This window comes from Indicator indicator, chromosome 22, assembly GCF_027791375.1.
Source record: "Indicator indicator isolate 239-I01 chromosome 22, UM_Iind_1.1, whole genome shotgun sequence".
Lineage (NCBI taxonomy): Eukaryota > Metazoa > Chordata > Aves > Piciformes > Indicatoridae > Indicator > Indicator indicator.
The window spans coordinates 13,899,791-13,920,667 of NC_072031.1; the positions used below are offsets into that span (position 1 = coordinate 13,899,791).

The following is a 20,877-nucleotide window of genomic DNA, read 5'->3' on the forward strand; positions in this document are numbered from 1 at the left end:
TTACACCATCCCTGTGAAATCACCATGCAAGACAATCACAGCCTGAGTGATCAGGTTGGAGCCTGCTGTCAGTGGTACCCAGCCTCTGGCTATGCCAGTGGGGATGAGCTGGTGCCCGGACACTCAGTTCCCCTCACTGTGATTCTCACTGCCCCCCGGCCTCAAATCCTGCAGCATCAGCTGCCAGGCTGCTGCAGAGTCCTGCTTTGTGTTCACAAGTGATGCACAGGAGCAGGAGATCCGCTGCGACAGAGACACAACATCCCTGAAGGAGATCAGAGGCACCCCGGTGAGCCCCGAGCAGGCAGCACCGCTCCACACTCGCTCCCCTGCGCTGCTTTGTTCTGCTCCTTGTTGTCCACCCTGCCAAGGGTTTCCAGGAGCTGCAACACCCATCCGGACCTGCTGCAGAGCACGGGCGGGCTGCTGGGTGGCAGTGTTGGGATGCACACTGCGCTGCGCAGGGCTGCAGAGCTGCACGCAGGGCCACACGCAGAGCTACTCACGCCTAGGATGCAGGCTGCGTGGAGCATTGTGCGCTCCAAGGTGCATGCTGCAAGCAGGAACATGCATGATGCATGGAGTATTGTGCACTCCAAGGTGCATGCTGCATGGAGGATCGTGCAGGATGCATGGGGGATCACACACACCCCCAGACATGCTACGTGGAGGATCATGCACACCATGCTGCATGTGGGGTCATGCATATGGGATCACATACACCCAGACACATGCTACATGGAAGACCATGCCAAGAGGCATGTGGGTTCATGCATGCCAAGGAGCATGTGGGATCACACATCCCACAATACAGGCTCCATGCAGGATCAGGCATGCCAGGATGCATGTGGGATCATGAGTGCAAAGCTACATGTTGCAGAGGGGATGGCATGCAGAGCTGCAGTCTGCACACATACACCTCAGGTCCATGTGTGTGCATGATCCCAGCACACGTGGAGCCACAGGCACCAACCTGCATTTTGCAGAGGGAATTGCACATGCACAGCCCGTGGCACCACAAGTACCAAGGTGCATGCTGCACTCAGGATGACACACACCCACACGTGTGCTACACAAGGAACTGCACCCAGCCAGTGCCATACTGCAGGTGGGATCCCCCCCGACCAAGGACCTCACCCAACCCTAGTCCCCTCAAACCTACCCGTGGTTCCTGCTCCCCACCGAAGGCCTTTGCTTTGTCCTGCAAAGTCCCTGTGCTATTGCTTCTCCCTCCAGTGCCCCTCAGGGTGGCTCTGCACAAGGAACCCAAGGACGTCCTTAGGAAACTCGAACTCAACACAAAATTCCTGGGGCACACTCCCATGCTCAGGGAACACCTAGACCCCCAGCCCCACCATCACCCGTGGTTCATCGTCCTCCATTTCTAGGCGGCTTAAGCCCAGCTGACAAGGGACAGCAAAAGGGAGCTGGGGAGGGGGCTCCCAGCACCTTCATTAAAGTGGGGGCCTGCACAGGCCACCCTCCCCGAGGGTGCAGCAGACCCTGCCCGGCTTGAAGCCGAGAGCCTCCCCTCCATCCTTTCCTCCATCCCTCCAGGCTGCAGCCGGATGCCGGGACCCGGGGCCCCTGCTCGGAGGTTTTGGGTTTCAGCAGCCGCCCCCCCGCCCCGCATTCCTGCTTTCCCGGGGGCCTCCCTGCAGCCAGCTCTGCCCAGGCTTGCTGAGATCCCCCCTCCCTTCCAGCAGCCCTTCTGCGGATAAAGCCGGCCTGACAGCCCTGGTAATGGGAAGCGAAAGCAGCGGGGGGATGGAGGGATGGGGGAGGAGAAAACCCACCCCAGCCCCCAGCTCCCATCACCACTGGTTTCACACTGGGAGCTCCGGGTTTTGCTGGTACAGAGGCTGGATCTGCCACTTCGTTGCAGAGCCACGCTCAGTTCAACAAGCAGCTCCAAATTTTGGAGCCCCAGCCCCACCCCCACGCTCCCTACCGATCCCCCAGGAAGGACGGCTCTGTTTTCATCCCAGATGTGGTCTTCCACGTGCCAAACACAGCTGATCTCCCCTTGCCTCAGTTTTCCCAAGTGCAAAACTCCCTCCAGCCTCACTGTGGCCCTGGAAAGATGCATGGGAAGCCCAGATGTTAACAGGAGATAGGCACAGATGTACCCAAGGAGAGGAATCAGAGTTAATTTTGGTTGGGAAAGACTTTTAAGATCATCAAGTCCAACCATTAACCCAGCACTGCCAGGACACGACTAAATCACATCCCTCACCACCACATCTACACAGCTTTGAAATCCCTCCAGAGAAGAAACGAGAGGCTGCGAGGACTCCAAGGCTGTCCAAGAGCCAAAACCCTGGTCTGGGACAACATTCCTTTCCCTCCTGCAGCCCCAAGCACCCCCATCCTCCAGCTACCCCCAGCCCTAGAGAACAATGATGAGCCACAGGCAATGGCAGGAGCCTCACCCTTCCAGCAGCCATCCCCCACCAGTGGGGTCAGTGGTCAAAGTGGCACAGTCCCCTGCACTGGGGGCTGCAGACCTCTCCTCCCTTGCCCCAGGGGCTGCTGATGGAAGGGAGGGGGTAGAGTTGCAAGCACGTAAGAACCTGGAGTGATGAACAGGATATCAGATCACTTGGGGGGCTCAATTCACCCTTCTGCCAGCTCCCCCATTCCTCAGACTCAAGCTCCATGGGAGCTCCATTCCCTCCTGCATCCAAAACCAGGTGCCCCAAGGAGGCAGAGGATGGACCTCCCCCAGCCCAGTGCCTGCAGGAGGCAGGGGAGGGCTGGGTGGGAGGTTCAGGGCTAATCCCCAAAGGCCCCATTCCTAATCCTGACTAATGGACTCTTTTCACCATCAACAATGGAACTATCCATCTGGAAGGGGATCTCCGGGCCCAGGAAGGCACAGCTGGCAGGGGCTGTGCCTGGCCAAAGGCTTTGACTCCCCCTCCATCCTCAAACCACTGCTTCCAGCCCCTTCCTCGGGCCAAAATCCCAGTCCCTACCAGTCCCAGTGCTCCTTGCTGCAGAAACGGGTGCATACACCCAACCCCATCCCAGGGTGCCCTGATACCTCCACCAAGGAGCCAGAAAACCCCTTCAGCTCTCCAGGACACGGATTGTAAAAGCTCCCCTCCTTTGCCCCTCCCACCTCTTTATAGCGATCCCCTGGGGCTTCCCAGCTGGCTCCCTTTACTGTTCTCATCATTGCTACCTCCTCCTTAAAGTGATGGCTCCTCTTCTCCGGGGGTCTCTGGGGGGAACCTCCTAGTCCTGTTGGGGCTTGGCCTTGGTTTAAATCCAGTCTGAGTCTCAACCCTCTCAGCCCACCAGAAGGGTTTCCACATAAACCTGAGCATCCATGGCTGCAGCCCCCAAAGGATGGGGATCCTGGCACTGGGCCCCCTGCAACAGCATCCTGCAAAGGGGGGGCCCATACACCCACCCCAAAGCTGCACCTCCAGCCTGCAGCAAGAAGCTGAGGAGATGGCAAACACAAAACCACGAGCCCCCACCTCCTCCTTGCCTCCCATCCTCAGAGCCTTCCTCCCAGACTGCTCACCTTGTCCCTTGTTCTTGCCATCCCTCCCTGTCACCCTCTGACTCATTTCCAGCCTCTCCAAGGCTTCTCCATCCCTCTCATGTCCTCTTTGGGATGCGTTGTGGAGCATCCCGAGGTGAGGTGAGGATGGAGCCACTGTGCTGTGTCCAGTCCAGTGACACTGTGCCAGGGACAAGAGCCACCACCCCACCCATGCTCAGGACAGCTTTTTGGAGCTCTGTGGGCTGGGAGAGAGCAGCTGTGCCCCGGGGATCTGGGTAGTGCCAGTCCTCTCCCCACTAAACGTTTTGACAGCCTTGGACAAGGCCATGGGCAGCTCTGGGGCCAAGTATTGGGCACAGTGCATTGAGCACAGTGGGAAACATGGATCCAGGCATGACAGAGCAAGAAAAATCAGAGCAGAAAGGAGCTGCTGTTGCAAGCTGAGTCACCTGCTCTGCCTGGCACTGCCGAGCGGCTGGGGCTGGGTTATTTTGGAGAGCTGTGTGGGCAGATGCTGATAACACACTTTCTGCTTCCCTGAGAATTCTTCTGTGTTGACTCCATGCGCGGCGGTGGGGGATTAAAAGCAGAGGACACAAGCTGGGTGATGGGGCTGGTGCTGAAATCTTCCTCTCGGCCTCCTGGTTTGGGTCATGCATGCTGGGTGCAAGCTGTAGGTGAGAGCGGAGCCTGTTGCACCTCTGGGATGTGGCATTGCTGTGGCTTCCCTTGGCATCACCTTCCTGATGCCATGCACTGACCCAGCCCAGGTCAAAACCTCTGCATTGGAGCAGCTGGAGGCTCCTGTGAAGTGCTTTGTTAGGGCCAAAATTCACTGCCAGGCTGGCACAGGTGGGCAGCAAGAGGCAAACACACAATGCAACATTTCCTGTGAGTTGGGGCAGGAGGAGGTTACTGAAGGAGCCTGCCTCCAGCACACCAAGGTGGCTTCTTTTTCTCCCTAATGGACTACAGAATGCCCCCAGGGCTTTCACACCTTCTGTTCACAAAATGCTCCACACATTGCTGCAAGATGGGCACCAAAGAATGGACACAACCCTCTTTTCTGGACCTTTTTTCCTGGTGTTTTTATTTGTTTGGTAAGTCTGGAAAGTATCCCCTGCTGCCTGACTATTTTGTCCCACAAAATGCCCTGGGTCTCTCCTCTGATGCTCGTGGGGTTATGGGTGTCTCATGCCCCAGCAGAGCTCCTGGGGATGAGGCAGGACTCTGGGTCCACGACAAAGAGCATTGTCCCCACTGCCGAGGTTAGTAACTGCTACACAAAAGGTCTCTTAAGCTCTCCCAATAAAATTAATTCTCCTGCTGTAAGAACTGAGGTCCAGCTTCCCTCCCATCTCCAGGGGGTCGTTTGGGGGAAGGTGGAGGAAGGGGCAGACTTTGGCCTTAGCTTCTGAATGATGGAAAAACCACACCAGCAAAGAAGTTCAGGCAGGAAGAGAGGGACAACATCCAGCCCTAGCACTGCCTGGCCCTACGTGCTTTCCTGTCCTCTCTCTTCCTTCATTTGTTTGAGCCCTGCCTCTGCCCAACACCCAAACTGCTTGAAATGGGGTCCCTCATGCATTTCCATCCCTTATTGCACTCTGGATGCAATTAAATCAGGCTAACAGGATAAACCCAGCTAATAAAGTGCTGAGCAAGCCCCACAGCTGGTACCATGACCACTCCTGACTGCTCTGAGACACATCCTGAGACAGCCCTGACCATGCTCCACCACTACCATCCCTTGTTTCCCAGGTGGTGGGCTGAGCACAGTCCTTTGGGACAGCATCCCATGGGAAAACTCCCCTGGAGTGTAATCTGCCACTCCAAGCCCCTCTCTTAGGGCTGGTCTTTGTTTTCCCTGGTGCTGCTGCTTTTTTTTTTTTTTTTTTAATACTGCCTAATACAATTTTAATGAGGCTGGGGCGCCTGCCAACTGTCAGGAGAGCTGCTGGAGAACCTCTGCTGAGCTGTCTGGCAGCATATGGCAGCAAGGTCTGCCACCCTGGGGTGTCCCCCATGGCCCCCAGCAGTGGCAAGGGGGATCCCGTGGAGATGTAGCCTCTGGCTGGGGGGGAGGGTTGGGTCTGTGCCTAGGGCTTGTTCCTGGCCCTGGTCCAGCATTCCCCAGTCACCAGGCAGTTTTGGCAAAGCCCTTATTCCCAACAGAGGACAGCTGCACAAGGTCACCCTGTCCTGCACAAGGGTTCCTGTTAGTCACCAAGTCCTGTCTCACACGGGGGTGGAAATGAATGGAGACATAGTGGCTACCTGGCAATACCATCCCCAGTCTCTGACAGTGGTGAGACACTGGCCCAGGTTGCCCAAAGATGTGATAGATGTTCCCAACTCTGGAAACATTCCAGGTCAGGTTGGATGGGGCTCTGAGCAACCTGCTCTGGTTGAAGACGTCCCTGATGACTGCAAGGGGCTGGACTAGATGACCCTTCCAACCCAAAACATTCTATGACTCTATGATTCTGCCAAGCTTCTCCATGGGGTACCAGGGGTACTTGTGATGGAGAAGCTTTCCAGGCTAGCCTTGGCCATCCCACATCCACTGTCACCACCACAAAGGACATCAACACCCCTAGGACCTCTGTCTGCACATGCCAGCAACAGCCAAGGTTTACAGTGTGCAGGGGTCCTGGGTTAAAGCAGTAAGCCTGTGCTGCTGGGATGAAAACCTGTGAGCAGCCCTCACAGGCACTCCAGCAAGGACAAAGAAGGCTCAGGCCAGGCTGGCAGCTGAGCTGTGGCTTGAAGCCAGAGGACAGCCACGCTCTGAAGGATGACCTGGTAGCACTGGCTCTGGGCAACCCGTGACACAGCCATGCCTGAAAGGCCTGTGTGTGCTGGGGAGAAGGGAGGGATGGACACAGCCCAGAGCATCATAGAATCATGGAATTGTTAGGGTTGGAAGGAACCTCAAGGATCATCCAGCTCCAGCCTCCTGGACCATGGGCAGGGACACCTCACACTACATCAGGTTGCTTAGAGTGACATCCAGCCTGGTCTTAAAAACCTCCAGGGATGAGGCTTCCACCACCTCCCTGGGCAACCTGTTCCAGTGTCTCACCCCCTCATGGGGAAGAATTCCTTCCTAACATCCAATCTGAATCTCCTCACTTCTAGTTTCGTTCCATTCCCCCCAGTCCTATCATTACCTGACACCCTTAAAATTCCCTCCCCCTCTGGCTGCTGTGCCTTGGGCTGGTGCCTCCACCTCTGTCCCACTGCCACCCTTCACGCAGGGACATCTCCTTCTGCCTGGGGGGTGGCTCCAGGTGGACACATGGATGAAATAACCATCACACTCCCCTAACTCCTCCAGACATTGCCACACGCTGCGTTTGCATCTCTGCCCTCCTCAACCCCCTCCCGCTGCGGCTGGCACCATGCCGGCATGCCCTGCAAACCACCCTCCCTGCAGCGGCCCTGGCCACCAGCTCCGTGTTCAAACCCGATGTCAGCAGCTCAGCCAAAGTCCCCGGGACCACTTGCAAACAAAGCTGAGCTGCATCAGAAAGTGCCCAGGCAGGCATGACAATCCCAGGGCGTTGCCGTGCCCGAGGCAGGCAAAATAAGGGTCACGCCATGACCAGGGCTCCTTTTCTCTTGGCTTTTCTTCCTCGGAGCCGGGGGTTATTTGAAGTCCCAGCGGGTGAGTCATGCAGCCCCTCCAGAGGGGACCTGGCTGCCCTCTGGAAAGCCCTTGTCATGGATTCATGGATGCCGTGCGTCGGGGATGGGATCTCTGTGCAGGAGCAGCGGTGGGAAGGCTGCGGGGGGTGGGGGTGGGGGCGAGGGGTGGCCTCAGAAGCGTTTAGTCACGGTGGCTAGCAAAGGCGACAGGAAATGCAATATAGAGAGGGAAACCCAGCGCCTTTCTTCCTGCTCCAGCGCACCCGGCACGCATGGATGCACTCGGGAGACAAGTTTTGGCTACTGCATCCCCAGGGCTGGAGGCACTGGTCACCCTTTGCCACCACGGTGACATGTGGGGACGTCTCAGACAGCATTTGAGGCTCTCTCATCTCCCCTAAACAGACAGCGCAGGCAGGGAGGTGCAGGAAGAGTTGGGTGCAGACAGAGTGGGTTCAGGCAAGCTGCCCACTGCTGAGCCAGGCAGTGCCAGCCATCCACACTGTGCTGCTGGGCGGTGGGGTAGAAAACAGAGTGTTTGTTTTTTTTCCCAACCCCTCTATAATTGCTGGTATTTTTTTCCTCATGGAGCAGAAGAGCAGTTTCTTTCTCAGCTTCACCCCCATCTGCCTGCTGCGACAGGAGAAGGCAGAGCCCCGCAGCTGTGGGCCGGGACAGCTGCTCGGCATCGCGGCTGGGTCCTAACGCCTGGCTGCTTTTAGCAAGAAGAGCAAAAGGGGTTTGCAAGGTAAACGTGGATCTGCCTCCCTGAAGCTTGGTGGGGTTTGTTCCCAGCCCGGCTGAGAGGTTGGTGCTGGTTGCAGATGATCTGTCTGTCCGGATTTGCAGGGCTGTGTGGCAAACATGAGCACAGAGCAAGTCTGGCATCCAGGAAAATAACCCCCACCCAAAGCTGACAGGTTTGCCTCAGGGTTGTTGTGCCAGTGACCTCCAGGGCAAGGCTGGATGGTTGTGGTGCATCCCTGAGGTGGAGCAGTCTCTAACCAGTATGGCCAGTGCAGAACCAGTGGAGCCTGGAGGGCCTGAGGAGATAGGAGCAGGATGAGGCTCTGTCCTGAAGGGGGGATGAGCCTGGGGGAAGTCTTTGTGCCACCCAGCATCTAAGTGCACCCTGTCACATCTTCCCACCCACACCCACACTCCAGCCCTTCCCTTGTCCCACTTCAGCTGGGGTAAGCAGTTCTGCTCCCTGATCCAGATGAAAACCATCCCCTGTGTCCATCCCAACCCTTTTTCTCTGATTTTCTGTTCCTGAACATTTCCCCATCCAGAGTCCCCTACATGCTCACAGGAGCATGTATTCACCTCAGGGACTTCAACTCTGCCACCCCAGCCATATTCCTCTTTATCCTTTCCAAGTCACAAAGATGGAAAGTGTCTGCCTTCCCAGGGAGCAGTGGGCAGCACAGGCAAGCTCCTCTGTGCTGCACCGAGGCTGTGGTCCCTTCCTGGGGTCGTCCATGCCATATGTGCCACCAGAGCATGGCTTCACATCTGCTCACCTACACCCTGAGAACTGGCCTCCAAACACACCCCCCACCTGCACTGCAGGGGCCAGGTTTGGCTTCTGACTTCAGTGGGGGGAATCTAGGTTCCCCAGGGCCCAGATGCTCCAGCCTCACTGGTGCCTGGCACCAGTGCTGGGATAGCTCAGAGATGGCTGAGGGAGGGCCATGACATCATTCACACCTCTGCCCCACAGCATGGCCAACAGCCTGGGGGGCAGAGGGGTGCAAGAGGGTATCTGGCAGGATATGAGGGAGCTTGCAGTGGGATGGGGGCTTGCAATGAAGGAGAAAAGCTGTCAGTTCAAGGGGTGTCTTGCAATGCAGAGAGTGGTCTTAGAAAGTGATGAGATCCTGCAATGCATAGAGGGGGTTGCAATGTGGGGTGAGTGTTCAGCACTGGGGGTGTTCTTGCAATGGGGATGGGGGCTTGCATTGCAGGAGAGAAGGCTTGCAATTGCTGGGGGGAGGGTTCTGGCAGTGCAGAAGGGCTTGTGCAGTGTGTATATGGTGGCCTTGCAAGGAGGGGTCTTGCCTTGTGGGGGGAGTTCACAATGTGGGGGATGTCCTGAAATTCAACAGGGCTCTTCCTATGCAAGGAGAGGTCTTGTTATAGAGTGGGGGTCTTGCACTGTGTGTGGGGTCCTGCGGTTCAAGGGGGTTCTTGCCATGCCTGAAAGGGTCTTGCCATAGAGTGGAGCCTTGTATTGGGATGGGGACTGCATTTCAACAAAGCTCTTGAAATGCAGGAAAGGGTCTTTCCGTGTGGTGGGGTCTTGCAGTGTGTGTGAAGGTCCTGCAAATCAATGGGGCTTTTGTAATGCAAGGAGGGGGCTTACCATGCAGTAGGGGGTCTTGCAATATGGGGGTCTCCTGAAATTCAAGGGGGCTCTTGCTGTGCCAGAAGGGGTCTTGCTAGGCGGTGGGGACCTGTGCTGGGAGGAGGGGTCCTTCACTTCAAGGGAGCTCTTGCAATGCAGTGGGGGTCTTTCAGTTTAGGGGTGAGGGTGTCTTGCAATTCAAGGAAGCTCCTGCATTGCAGGGAAGGGTCTGGGCATGCATTGTGGGTCTTGCACTAGGAGGAGGGGTCCCGCAATTCAATGGGGCTTTCGTACTGCAGGGAGGGGTCTTGCCATACAATGGAGTTTCCCAGTTCGGGGGTGTGTGTGTGCAACCCAAGGGGGCTCTGGCTGCCCCGGCAGGGGTCCCGTGGCGATGCTGAGGGAGTTTTCGGGGTGCTGCGGCCAGGCGGGGGCGGGCGGGGGTCGCGGCGGGGGCCGGCCCGGCGGCGGGGAGAGGCGGTGCCGCAGCGGGGCTATAAAGACGGCGGCGGGGCGGGCGCGGCAGAGGCGGCGGCAGCAGCAGCGGGCAGAAAATGACGGCGAACGGGACGGCCGAGCCGGTGCAGATTCAGTTCGGGCTCATCAACTGCAGCAACAAGTACCTGACGGCCGAGGCTTTCGGGTTCAAGGTCAATGCCTCAGCCGCCAGCATGAAGAAGAAGCAGATCTGGACGCTGGAGCAGGACGGGGAGGACTCCAGTGCCGTGCTGCTGAAAAGCCACCTGGGCCGGTACCTGGCAGCCGACAAGGACGGCCGGGTGAGCTGCGACAGCGAAGAGCCCGGTCCCGACTGTCGCTTCTTGGTGGTGGCTCACGGCGACGGGCGCTGGTCGCTGCAGTCCGAGCCCCACCGCCGCTTCTTCGGCGGCACCGAGGACCGTCTGTCTTGCTTCGCCCCCGCCGTCTCGGCAACCGAGAAATGGAGCGTCCACTTGGCCATGCATCCCCAGGCCAACCTCTACAGCCTGGCCCGCAAGCGCTACGCCCACCTGGGACCTCGCCGCGACGAGCTGGCCGTGGACCGCGACGTGCCGTGGGGCGTGGATGCCCTCATCACCCTCCTCTTCGTGGATCAGCGCTACAGCCTGCAGAGCTGCGACCACCGCCTGCTCCGCAGCGACGGTCGCCTGGTGCCCGCCGCCGAGCCCGGCACCGCCTTCACACTCGAGTTTCGCTGCGGGAAGGTGGCCTTTCGCGACGGGGAGGGTCGTTACCTGGCTCCCTCGGGACCCAGCGGTACCCTCAAGGTGGGAAAGAGCTCCAAGGTGGGCAAGGATGAGCTCTTCGCCCTGGAGCAGAGCTGCCCGCAGGTCGTGCTGCGAGCCGGCAACGACAGGAATGTCTCCACCCGGCAAGGTAAGATGGGATGGGGGGACACACCCCTGGACTACCTCTTAAGTCCCTGCAGTGTGATCCTGCGTCCCTCGGGCTTTGCCCGCCCGGAGCTGCCCGCCTGCATCCCTCCAGCATCAGCATCCCTTGGGCATCGCTCACTGCATCCTTACTTACTTTGCATCCTCTGCATTACCTCAGAATCGTTGCCCCGGAGTGCCCCGCCACCATCGGCTCCCCCTGTCATCACAGCATCCCCCGCCTCCCTGCAGCAGCAGCCCCACAGGGTGCCCTCCTGCATCCCTCTGCCATCACACCTCTAGGGTCTCCTCACCCCAGGCTGAACCTCCTCACACATCTCCCTACACCCCTTCCCCTGAAGTCCCAATCTCCCCAAGGCGCCCCCCTGCACCCCTCCAGCATGTCTGCCCGCAGTTCCTCCCCCGATCCCTCCATCATCGTCATCCCCCTCCACCCCTCTTACATTCTCCAGCATCCTCTGTCTTGGGGCCCCCATGCTTCCAGTACCCACATCCCTGCAGCATCGCCTCCACAGGTTACCCTGAGTGTCGGGGGGAGTGGTGAGGGGCCTGCCTTGGGGTGCCAGGATGAGCTGGGGGAGGTGGATGTGGTGTTTCCTTGCGGTGCAGGAGCCGGGCTGCCATCGCCTTCCTACCGTCGGAGCTCATTGTTCACCCAACAAAGCGTCCTCCAGCCTCCTCCTTCCCCGAGCACGGCTAAGCCACACGCTCTGCAGAGCGGGGCCTTGGGGGCTGCACTACCCCCCTGGGGGCTGCACTGCACCCGTGGGGGTGGGTGGGGGAGTGGGTGCCAGCCCCCCCCCCCCCCCGGACTCGGCAATGTTACAAAACACCCGCGTGGAGCTGTGACCTACATCCACCCGCACAAAGGCGGCCGTGCCTCTGTCCCTGTCCCCTCGGAGAGGCCACCACGCTTCTGGCCGTGAGCGTTGTGGCCACACAGTGCAGCTTCTTGGGCTCATGGCCACCCTCTCGCCTTTGAGCACCCAGCCTGCATCCCACCCTCCCGCAGCTTGAGGGGTGCTGGCTTGAGGATGGGGGTCCCCGGTCTGCGGGCAGAGTGATGCTAGGGGTGCTGGGTGACACGGCCGGGCTAGTGTGGGAGCCCTGGGGCACGTTGCTGGTGTGCCAGGTCAGGCTGGTACACGCCGGGCACGGGATGAGTGCGAGCATGTCTGGCTGCAGCTAAAAGCCAGGAGAAAGGAGCCGCGGGGAATTTTTGGGTGCATTTCTGTAATGTTTCAAGGTTGCAGCTTCACCCCCATCCATGCCTGGGCAGCTCCGTGCAGGGAGCTTGCTGCCTTTTTTCTTCCCCGCAGCAAGCCCTGCCCTGCAAAGCAGCCCCTAAAGACAGAAAAAAACCCACAAACCTGCAGAGATGGGCAGTGGGGGCTTCGCTGTTTGCCCCCAGGCACAGGGGCTTGGGGAGGAGGAAGAGGACCGTGATGGCGGGAGGCTGGCGGGAGGCTGCCGCAGCGCCATGGGGGAAGGGCTGCTGCAGCCCTTTGTCACCAGAGATGAGAAAACCAGATGTGGGGGGAGATGTGTGGGATGGAGTGGTGGTGGAGGACCCCATGGTGTGAGTAGGAGCTGCTGGCAGATCTGCCAGTTTTGTGGGGACCCCACGGTGCGGGTGGGAGCTGCTGGCAGACCGCTGGCTTTGTGTGATTTGGGATGGATAGGGGGGTGTGAAGGGGGGGGGGGGGGGGGGCACAAATCTCCCCAGCAACAGGGGTTCTGGGCCCCTTTCCAAGGAAAACAGAGTGGTGAGGAGTGTGCTGGGGCTGCACATCCTTGCTGTAGTCCATTTTGGCTGGAGAAGCCATTTCCACCCAATTTATCCTGCCTGGCAGCAGCAAGAGGCAGCTGTCGCTCTTTGGGGCTCTCCCGTAAGCTCCTTGTCCCAAGGCGGCCACAAAGGCAGCCGAAGGAAGTGCCTGCAGACAGCCCTGTCCCCTGCCGAGCTGATAACACCGAGCTGCTGCCAGATGAGCTGGAGGCTGCTGGGATGTGGGATGTGGGCTTGGAGCTGTGGTGGTTCAGCACAGGCTGGTGGGAAAAGGTGGCTCCTTCCTGGAGAAGGATCAAGGATGGCAGTGGCCATTCTCCCCCTGCCCTGTGGGAGCAGCAGGGATGGAGCTGAGGGGCTTTTGTGGCTCCTCTGGATGGGAGCTGGAGCTGGGCCAGCCTTGGGACAACATTGTCCCACAAGTGCCAAATCAGATCTTGGCTTGGAGCCACCTCCCTGCCCTGGGGGTGGCTACTGTCACCATCCACTGCACACAGGCACTGGGGACCACGATGCCAACCATCCTGCCTTGCTTCTGCACCAGTGCTGGGACTGGCTTTTTCACCCTTCCCCTGCCTCTAGCTACAGAAGGATGGGGGTTCTGGGGAGCCCCTGCTCTGTGTGAGCCTCCATCTCCCTGTTGCACCTCCAGCTCGAGGCGAATCGGGGTGCTGCCAGTAGAAAGTGTCCTCCTCCCTGCCTCAATGGCTCCTTTCTAGCCCGGCTGAGGCAACAAAGGGCCCTTTGTGGGCACGAGGGTCCCTGGGAGCAGAGCGCTGGCGTCGTCCCTGTGCAGCTGGGCCCCTGCCAGCTCCTCATCCTGCTCAGCAGAGGTGAGCTGCCTGCCTACCCCACCCCAAGGTGGGGGGCAGAGGATGGACTGCCTTGGGAGAGAGGCATTTTGGGAGACAGGGATCTGGGGAGGGGGACGAGAGAGCCACGCGGTGATGGGAGTGTGCCTGGGCACGCCTGGCTGGCGATGGGGAGCTCTGCTGTGGGGCAAGGAGCCCTCCCAGCATGAGGGTGGTTTGTGCTGGCTGCTGCCATGGCCAGTTTTCTTCCTTCAGTTGATCTTGGTGCCACAGCGAGGTGAGGAGCCTTGGCTCCTTTGAGACCATCCCCAGATGGATCCGTGTTGGAGGGGTCATTCAGTTGCCTAGGTGGCACATCCAGGGCCATGTGCTCAGATGCAGGTTTTCCTCTGTTTCATCATCCATGGTTTGCCCCCACCCGTGACCACCTTACAGAGCTGCACCCCCAGCAGAGGAGCTGCACAGTCTTCGAGTGCTGCAGGCTTTGCTTTTGAAGACAAACCTACTTGGATTTGTGTCTGGGTGCAACAAAACCTACTTGGATTTGTGTCTGGGTGCAACACAAACCCATGCGAAGGGCAAGGAGGGGACAAGCTGAGTCTCAGGGCACGTGCAGGGCTGCAGCATGGGGTGGAGGGTGCCCGTGGGGTGGAGGGTGCCCAAGCCCTGCAGGGAGGCTGAACGTGACCTACGGAGTGGGCAGAGCTGGGTGAAGCATCCCCCAGGCTTGCTGGGGCACAGGGATCCAAAATCCTGCCCTGCCACCCACCAGGGCTTGGAAGGTCTGTGGGGTGCTGCTGATGCTCCCTTGGAGAAAAGTGGGTTTGGGTTTTTCAGGCATAACTGTGGATTTTTTGGAAGGGAGCCTCTTAGCCTCTGGGGAGTTGGAGGATGGGAAAGGTGCAACCTCCTGTCTGCTCCCAGTGCTGGGCAGGGCTGGCAGCTGCCCGAGGCCCTGATAGCTCCCAGTCACAGACAGGCAGTGAGCAGAGCCCATGTGTGGGCAGCTCCTGAGGTCTGGGCATGGGGGCTGCTTCAGCAGCTTGTTCCATTGGTTGGCCACGGTCCTCCAGGCCTCCTCTCTGTGGAGCACATCCCACTGGGTCTCACCAGCATCCTGGGACAGCTCATAGGACACCTTCTGCATAAACTTAATCTAGAGGGAAATTCTTTCACGTGCCATAAATGCTCCCAACACAGGACCTGCAGCCTCTCATGGCATGGAGGTTGACACAGCCACAGCAAACTGCTGCTCCTTTGGGTGGAGAAGCTTGTCTCTGGGAGGTGTGGGAAGGTGGGATTGTGCATCCAGCATCCTGGACTGGAGAGCAGGGAGGAGTGGGGCATCCATCCTGTCCTGCAGCCCCGAGGGGTTGGCAGCAGCTGGAAACCTCAGCAGCTGAGGATTTGGGAAGCCCTTTCCTGCCCCATCTGGCTTCCCTCCCTGTTACCCTTCCTCTGAAGACCTGCAGCCCAAGGGCTTTGTTTGGCTGGGGGCTCAGCATTAAGAAGCCCTGGGGACACACACCTCAGCCCCCAGTCCCTACCTCCAGCCTTTGCATCCTCCTGTAACAAACCCATGTGGTGGATGGAGCTGGAGACCCTCCCGTGTGGGGGATTTTGGGGGACAGAGGCAGGCTTCTGCTCACCCCCCTCCTGCCTCCAGCTGTAATTAGCAGCTTCATCAAGGTCAGGCTGAGTCCTGCTGGCTGCAGACGGTAAATTTCCCGGGAGCTGTAATTAAAGCAGGGTTGCAGCAGGAGACTCCTGCTCCCTACCACAGCCCTGGGCTGCAAAAAGCAGGGGTGGAGGTGGTGGGGGTTGGTTAGAGGGACAGCATCTGTCCTTCACCACAGGGACATCCCTCTTGGTCCCATCGTGCTCCTACCACCTCTCAGCCCAGTCTCCTCCAGTGTTTCTCCCATCCCGCCCTGCTCTGACTTCCCCCCAAACCTCCTGCTCCAGCTCAGTTACAACCTTCAGAAGCCTTCTCCTGCCCCAGCTGTAATCGCATTCCTTTCTGCTGAGTCAGTGTAACCCAAGCCAGCCCTGCTTTTGAGGAGGGGGTGGTGGGAGACCCTGCAAGGCACTGGGGAAGGCCAAACCTCTGCAGGATGGGAAGAGCATGGGCAATGGCATGGTGACAGGGCTGGGGGACGCTGGTGGGTTCACTGTGCTCCATGGTGGGGGTATCTGGGGGAGAGGGGACAATGTCAGGAAGCCTCAGTGCTTGCTGTCCCCTATTCAGCCCATTAAATCCTGCTCAGTGGCACAAAGCTTCCCCACCCCAGGCTCTCCTCTTCGTATGCAGGTCAGAGAGCTCCTCACCTAAAAGCATGGTGAGGAGGAAATGCTGCTGCTGCTTCCCCCCATGCAAACCACAGCAGCAGCTCTTGCAGGTTGGAGGTGCCGGCAGCCTTTGGGTAGTCCCAGTAGTCCCCCACTGTCCTCTCTTGCAGCCCCATTCCTCTCCACGAGCCTCCACAGAGTCCCTCTTCCCCTGCCCTGTCCCTTGGCTCTTGAGAGGCTGTGGTGCTGCTTTCCTGGCAGGGATGCAAAATCCAAACCAAATGTTTCCACCAACTGCTGGCTCAGCCCCCAGCAGTTCTGGGAGGTGACAAGTGTGGCACAACTATATGAGCCCAGGGTTTGACCAGCGGGACCGGGGTTGGTGGCCATGCCTCACCCCTCTGCCCCTTGTACTGCCCCAGATACCTCAGGGAGCAAAGCACTGGGGTGGCTGTGTGTCCATCAGGAGCTGCAGAAGCTGCTGGATTGAGGATATCTGGCATGAGAAGGCAATGGTGTGGCAGCCATGGGACAGTTTGGATGTGGGAGATAAGATTGCAGCAACAAAGCCAAAGCTTCAAAGCCTAATCCCTTTGGGAAAGGTGGGAGACTTGATATGCAAAGCAGAGGCTGCTCCCAGGTGGGGGCATGGGATGGGGATGCCTGGCTGGAGATGCAGCTGTGCCTGCAGGATCTAGGGGAAAACATCTCCCCAAGACCCATTGCTGGTGTGTGGAGGTGTGGTCCCTCCCCAGGTGGGTCAGCACCAGCTGGTGGGACTGGATGATCACAGAATCACTGAATGGAAGGTGGTTGGAGAGGAGCTCTGAAGATATCTACTCCAAGGTCTTTTCCAACCAAAACAATTCTATGAATCTGTGAGTTGCTGGTGGCTTTCCAGTGCAGAAAGGCCACCAAGGCTGCAGTCCCTGATGCCCTCCCAGCAACTCTGTATTGCCATCCTCAAAATCCCAGCAGCTGGGAAACTGGGAGGCAATGCACAGGGCTGAGCACATTGCCAGCACCATGATCTGGTTCTTGACTCCTGGAAGAGGCAGATGTGGGTGGAAGAGCTGCACACAGGTTTTTCATCCTTTCCAGAACCAGGTGCATGGTTGGACTCCAGCCTGTAGCCCCCCTGTAGCAGGGGAGGGTCGTGGGTGCTTTCTGCTGTGACAGACACAGCCTGTTCTGAACCACCATCCCCTCCAAGGCTGCTCTCACTGCTTTCAGTCCCATGCCCACTGTTGGTGCTGGAGCCCATCTCTGCTCATGGTGGCTGTATGCAGGCAGAGAGCAGTGCAAGGGAGTGCTGCACCTCAGCTCCTTTCCCAAAACTTAGCACAGCAGCTTGGCCACTTGGCTTTGGCTCTGGGCCATGGCTTGTGACCCGCATCCCAAAAGTATTTTTAGGCAGAAATCCACCAAGCAGGAGAGCTCTGGAGCTCTGGACAGGCTTTGGCTCTGCTAGCCCTGACTAAGCAGGTTTGCTTGGGCTTTTGGTGTCTGTGGTGGGTGTGGACATGGTTGGAAGGCCTGGCAGTGGTCCCAGGACTCCACCTCCCCAGGACACCATCTCCCCAGGATGCTCCTGGTACATCCCTTTGGGGCAGAGGTGGGTCACCCTAGTTGGCAGAGCTGGAGGACAGGCTGCTGCTGATGGTTTTTTTTGGGAGGCAGGGAAAGGCTTGGCTGCTCAAGGGCTTTCCCAAGCCTCCTCTCTCTGCATACCTCTCACCACCCTGTGACAGTCCGCAGATGAAGAACGGTGCCATGGTCCTTACACATGCCACGAGCTGGGGATTCATAAGTCATGGGGTGGCCTCTGCTAATGGATAGAATAACCTGGCTGTCACCTCCAGGGAATAAACTACAGCCCTTTTCCATGTGAAATAGCACAGTTGCTCTTCGCTTGGTGCTTCATTGTAGTGGAGCCAGAGAGTTCTGAGCTGAAGCCCTTGGCCACCTCTGCTCAGCCCAGTAGCCAAATGAAAACTTGGGGTTTGGACCCAAAATGTCAGGAGGGAGATGTGTGTGAGGGATTTGGGTGTCACCAAAGCTCGCCCAGGGGCAGGATCCTGCCCATCTCACTTGGGTTTCCTGAGCTGCACCCAGACCTGCTGGAGGTGAATTGAGGTCCCTTCCTGGCACCCCCACCTCCATCTGTCTCTCTCCATCTCTCTCACCTCTCATCCTGTAGGGATGGACCTCTCAGCCAACCAAGATGAGGAGAGTGACCAGGAGACCTACCAGCTGGAGATCAACAAGGACACCAAGAAATGCGCCTTCAGGACCTACACTGGCAAGTACTGGACCCTCACCTCCAATGGGGGCATCCAGTCCACCGCCTCCACAAAGTGAGTCCTCTGTCCCCAGCAGGGACAGACCCTTCTGCATTCCCCTAGGACTTTCCAGGGGATTTTCCAGCTTTGGTGCTCACCCCAAAACACTTCCTAGTGAAGGCAGATGGTTCCTCAGAGAGCCAGGGCTGGGCTGAGGCCTCCCACGATGCTCGGGAAGTCCCTGGGGCCATGCAATCCTTCCCAGCCAGCTGGGGCTGTTGGAATGCTGTGCCCTGCAGTTCAACCCCACACGAGCCAAGAGCTGGGCAGAAACCCCAAAAGCACATGTGGCTGCCTGCCTGCCTCCTCCTGCCTGCCTCCTGCTGTCTTCTCCTGCCTGCCTCCTCCTGCTTCCTCCTACCTGCCTCCTCCAGCCTGCAGGGTGAAGGCTTTACTCTCGGGATGGCCACCACTGTGTTGTTCATTCCACCAAAACGGATCAAACTGGGTCCTCATGACCCGGCTGTGACCCTTTGTGGGCTGGCAGGGTGGCCCTGGCAGGGTGCCCAGCTGTGGCATCCCTGCTGAGCACCCTGTGTGCCCCACAGGAACGCCAGCTGCTATTTCGACATCGAGTGGTGCGACAAACGCATCACCCTGAGAGCTGCCAACGGCAAGTACGTGACGGCCAAGAAGAACGGGCAGCTGGCAGCCTCCATGGAGACAGCAGGTAAGGGACCCCCCTTAGGCACCCCAGCCCCACACTGGGTGTCAAGGGACAAAGTTGTGTCCATGCCACCCCAAGCCAGGCTCCTCTTCCAAGTAATGGCTCAGGGATGCAGCCAATGTGGCTTCTTAATGATGGTTTGAGATGGTGAGAAATGGGCAGGTGGCATAGCCTTCCCTCCTCAGTGCCAGCTGGGCACTGCACCCCTGCTGGGTGAGAGTACTGTGTCCAGTTTTGAGCACCTCAATACAAGAAAGATGTGGAGGTGCTGGAGCAAGTACAGAGGAGGGCAATGAAGCTGGAAGGGGCCTGGAGAATAAATCTTATGAGGAATGACTGAGGGAGCTGGGGATGGTTAGTTTGGAAAAGAGAAGGCTGAGGGGAGACCTCATTGTACTCCACAACTACCTGAAAGGTTGTGGAGAGGTTGGTGCTGGTCTCTTCTCACAGGTAATTAGTGACAGAACGAGAGGGAATGGCCTCAAGCTGTGACTGGGCAGGTTTAGACTGGACATTAGGGAAAAATTTTTCCCAGCAAGAGTGGTCAGACACTGGAATGTGCTGCCCAGGGAGGTGGTGGAGTCACCAACCGTGGGTGTGTTTAAAGGAGGTTTGGACGTGGTGCTGGGGGCTATGGTTTAGGGGTGATCCTTGCAGAGCAGGGTTCTGGGTTGGACTCAGTGATCCCTGAGGGTCATGTTTCTGTGATTCTGTGGTTCTCTGTCTGCTGCTCTGCCCGGGGGTGCAGGTGAGACGGAGCAGTTCGTGATGAAGCTGATCAACAGGCCGATCATCGTGCTGCGCGGTGAGCACGGCTTCATCGGCTGCCGCAAGGTCACCGGCACCCTGGACTCCAACCGCTCCTCCTACGACGTCTTCCAGCTGGAGTTCAACGACGGAGCCTACAACATCAAGGGTGAGTGAGTGCCCAGGCCCGGGGCAGAGGGCTCTGGGCTGGCATGTCCCCGATGGCCGTCGGGGGTCCCCGTGGCGGGTGGCTCACGAGGGCCCACCTCATCCCCTCCCCCTCTGCGCCCGCAGATTCTACCGGGAAGTACTGGATGGTGGGCAGCGAGTCGTCCGTCACCAGCAGCAGCGACACCCCCGTGGACTTCTTTTTCGAGTTCTGCGACTATAACAAAGTGGCCATCAAGATCCATGGCAAGTACCTGAAGGGTGACCACGCCGGGGTCCTCAAGGCATCAGCCGACGCCATCGACGCCTCCACCCTCTGGGAATATTGATGCACTTTAGCGTACCCCCTCCTCACCCCCCCCCACCGCCAACTTTTATTTCCCTTCCTCCATCCTTGTGGTTTTTTTTTTTTTTTTTGGGGGGGGGGGGGTGTTTCTCCTCTCTGTAAAAGGATTTTTGGGTTTTTTTTTTTTTTTTCAGAGCAGCTTGCCCTTCCTCTTCTGCTGTAATGTGGGAGGTGGGTCTCCATAAATCCCTGTAGGAACTGGAAAAGTGAGGGGACAGCCTGCCTATAGCTTTGTAGAGGGCTCTGTCTCTAGTCTCCCTTCCCCCTGCCTCCCTCCTGGTTTGCTGGGCTTGGAAACTACCCTACCTCCCCCTTCCAGCCCCAAGCATACCCTTAGGGTAGTTTATTTTCCTCTCCTTGGTCAAAAAAAGGGAATAAGATCACCTCTGTGCTTGCTTCTGCCATATCAGCACTGGCACCACCTCAGTCTGTGCTGCCAGTGTCCGTTGGAGCACCCATCCTGTCCCATCCCATCCTGCCCCACTCCAACCCAGAACAGAGCGAAGGTGCTAGGCTCAGCCAGCTCCTCCTGGCTCCCCTTAGCTATTTCTCTCTGCTCCTGGCCCTTGGGGCAGGCTTCATCCCCAGCTGAGCTCTAAGAGGTGACCTTACATATCACAGCATCCCTGGGGACCAGGCTGCTGCCTGCCAGCACACATACCCGTGGAAGGGCCAGCAAGCCAACCCCTGCCCTCTTTGCTCCTTTCCAATGCACCTGGAAATTATTCTTTAGGGTGATCCCCTCTGGAAAGACTCAGCCTTTCATCTCATGGAGCCCCAGCTCCTTGTGTCACTCTGTCCCTCCTTG

At 58.3% G+C, this 20,877-nt stretch overlaps 1 protein-coding gene across 1 annotated transcript; it reads left to right on the forward strand.

The window, feature by feature from the left end:
• Nucleotides 1-10,069: 10,069 nt before the first annotated feature.
• Nucleotides 10,070-20,052, forward strand: FSCN1 (fascin actin-bundling protein 1). The gene is made up of 5 exons (XM_054391211.1): nt 10,070-10,892; nt 18,000-18,156; nt 18,690-18,811; nt 19,557-19,724; nt 19,850-20,052. Exons 1-5 carry the CDS (start codon nt 10,070-10,072, stop codon nt 20,050-20,052), a joined length of 1,473 nt encoding a protein of 490 aa, XP_054247186.1.
• The last annotated feature ends 825 nt before the right edge of the window (nt 20,053-20,877 follow it).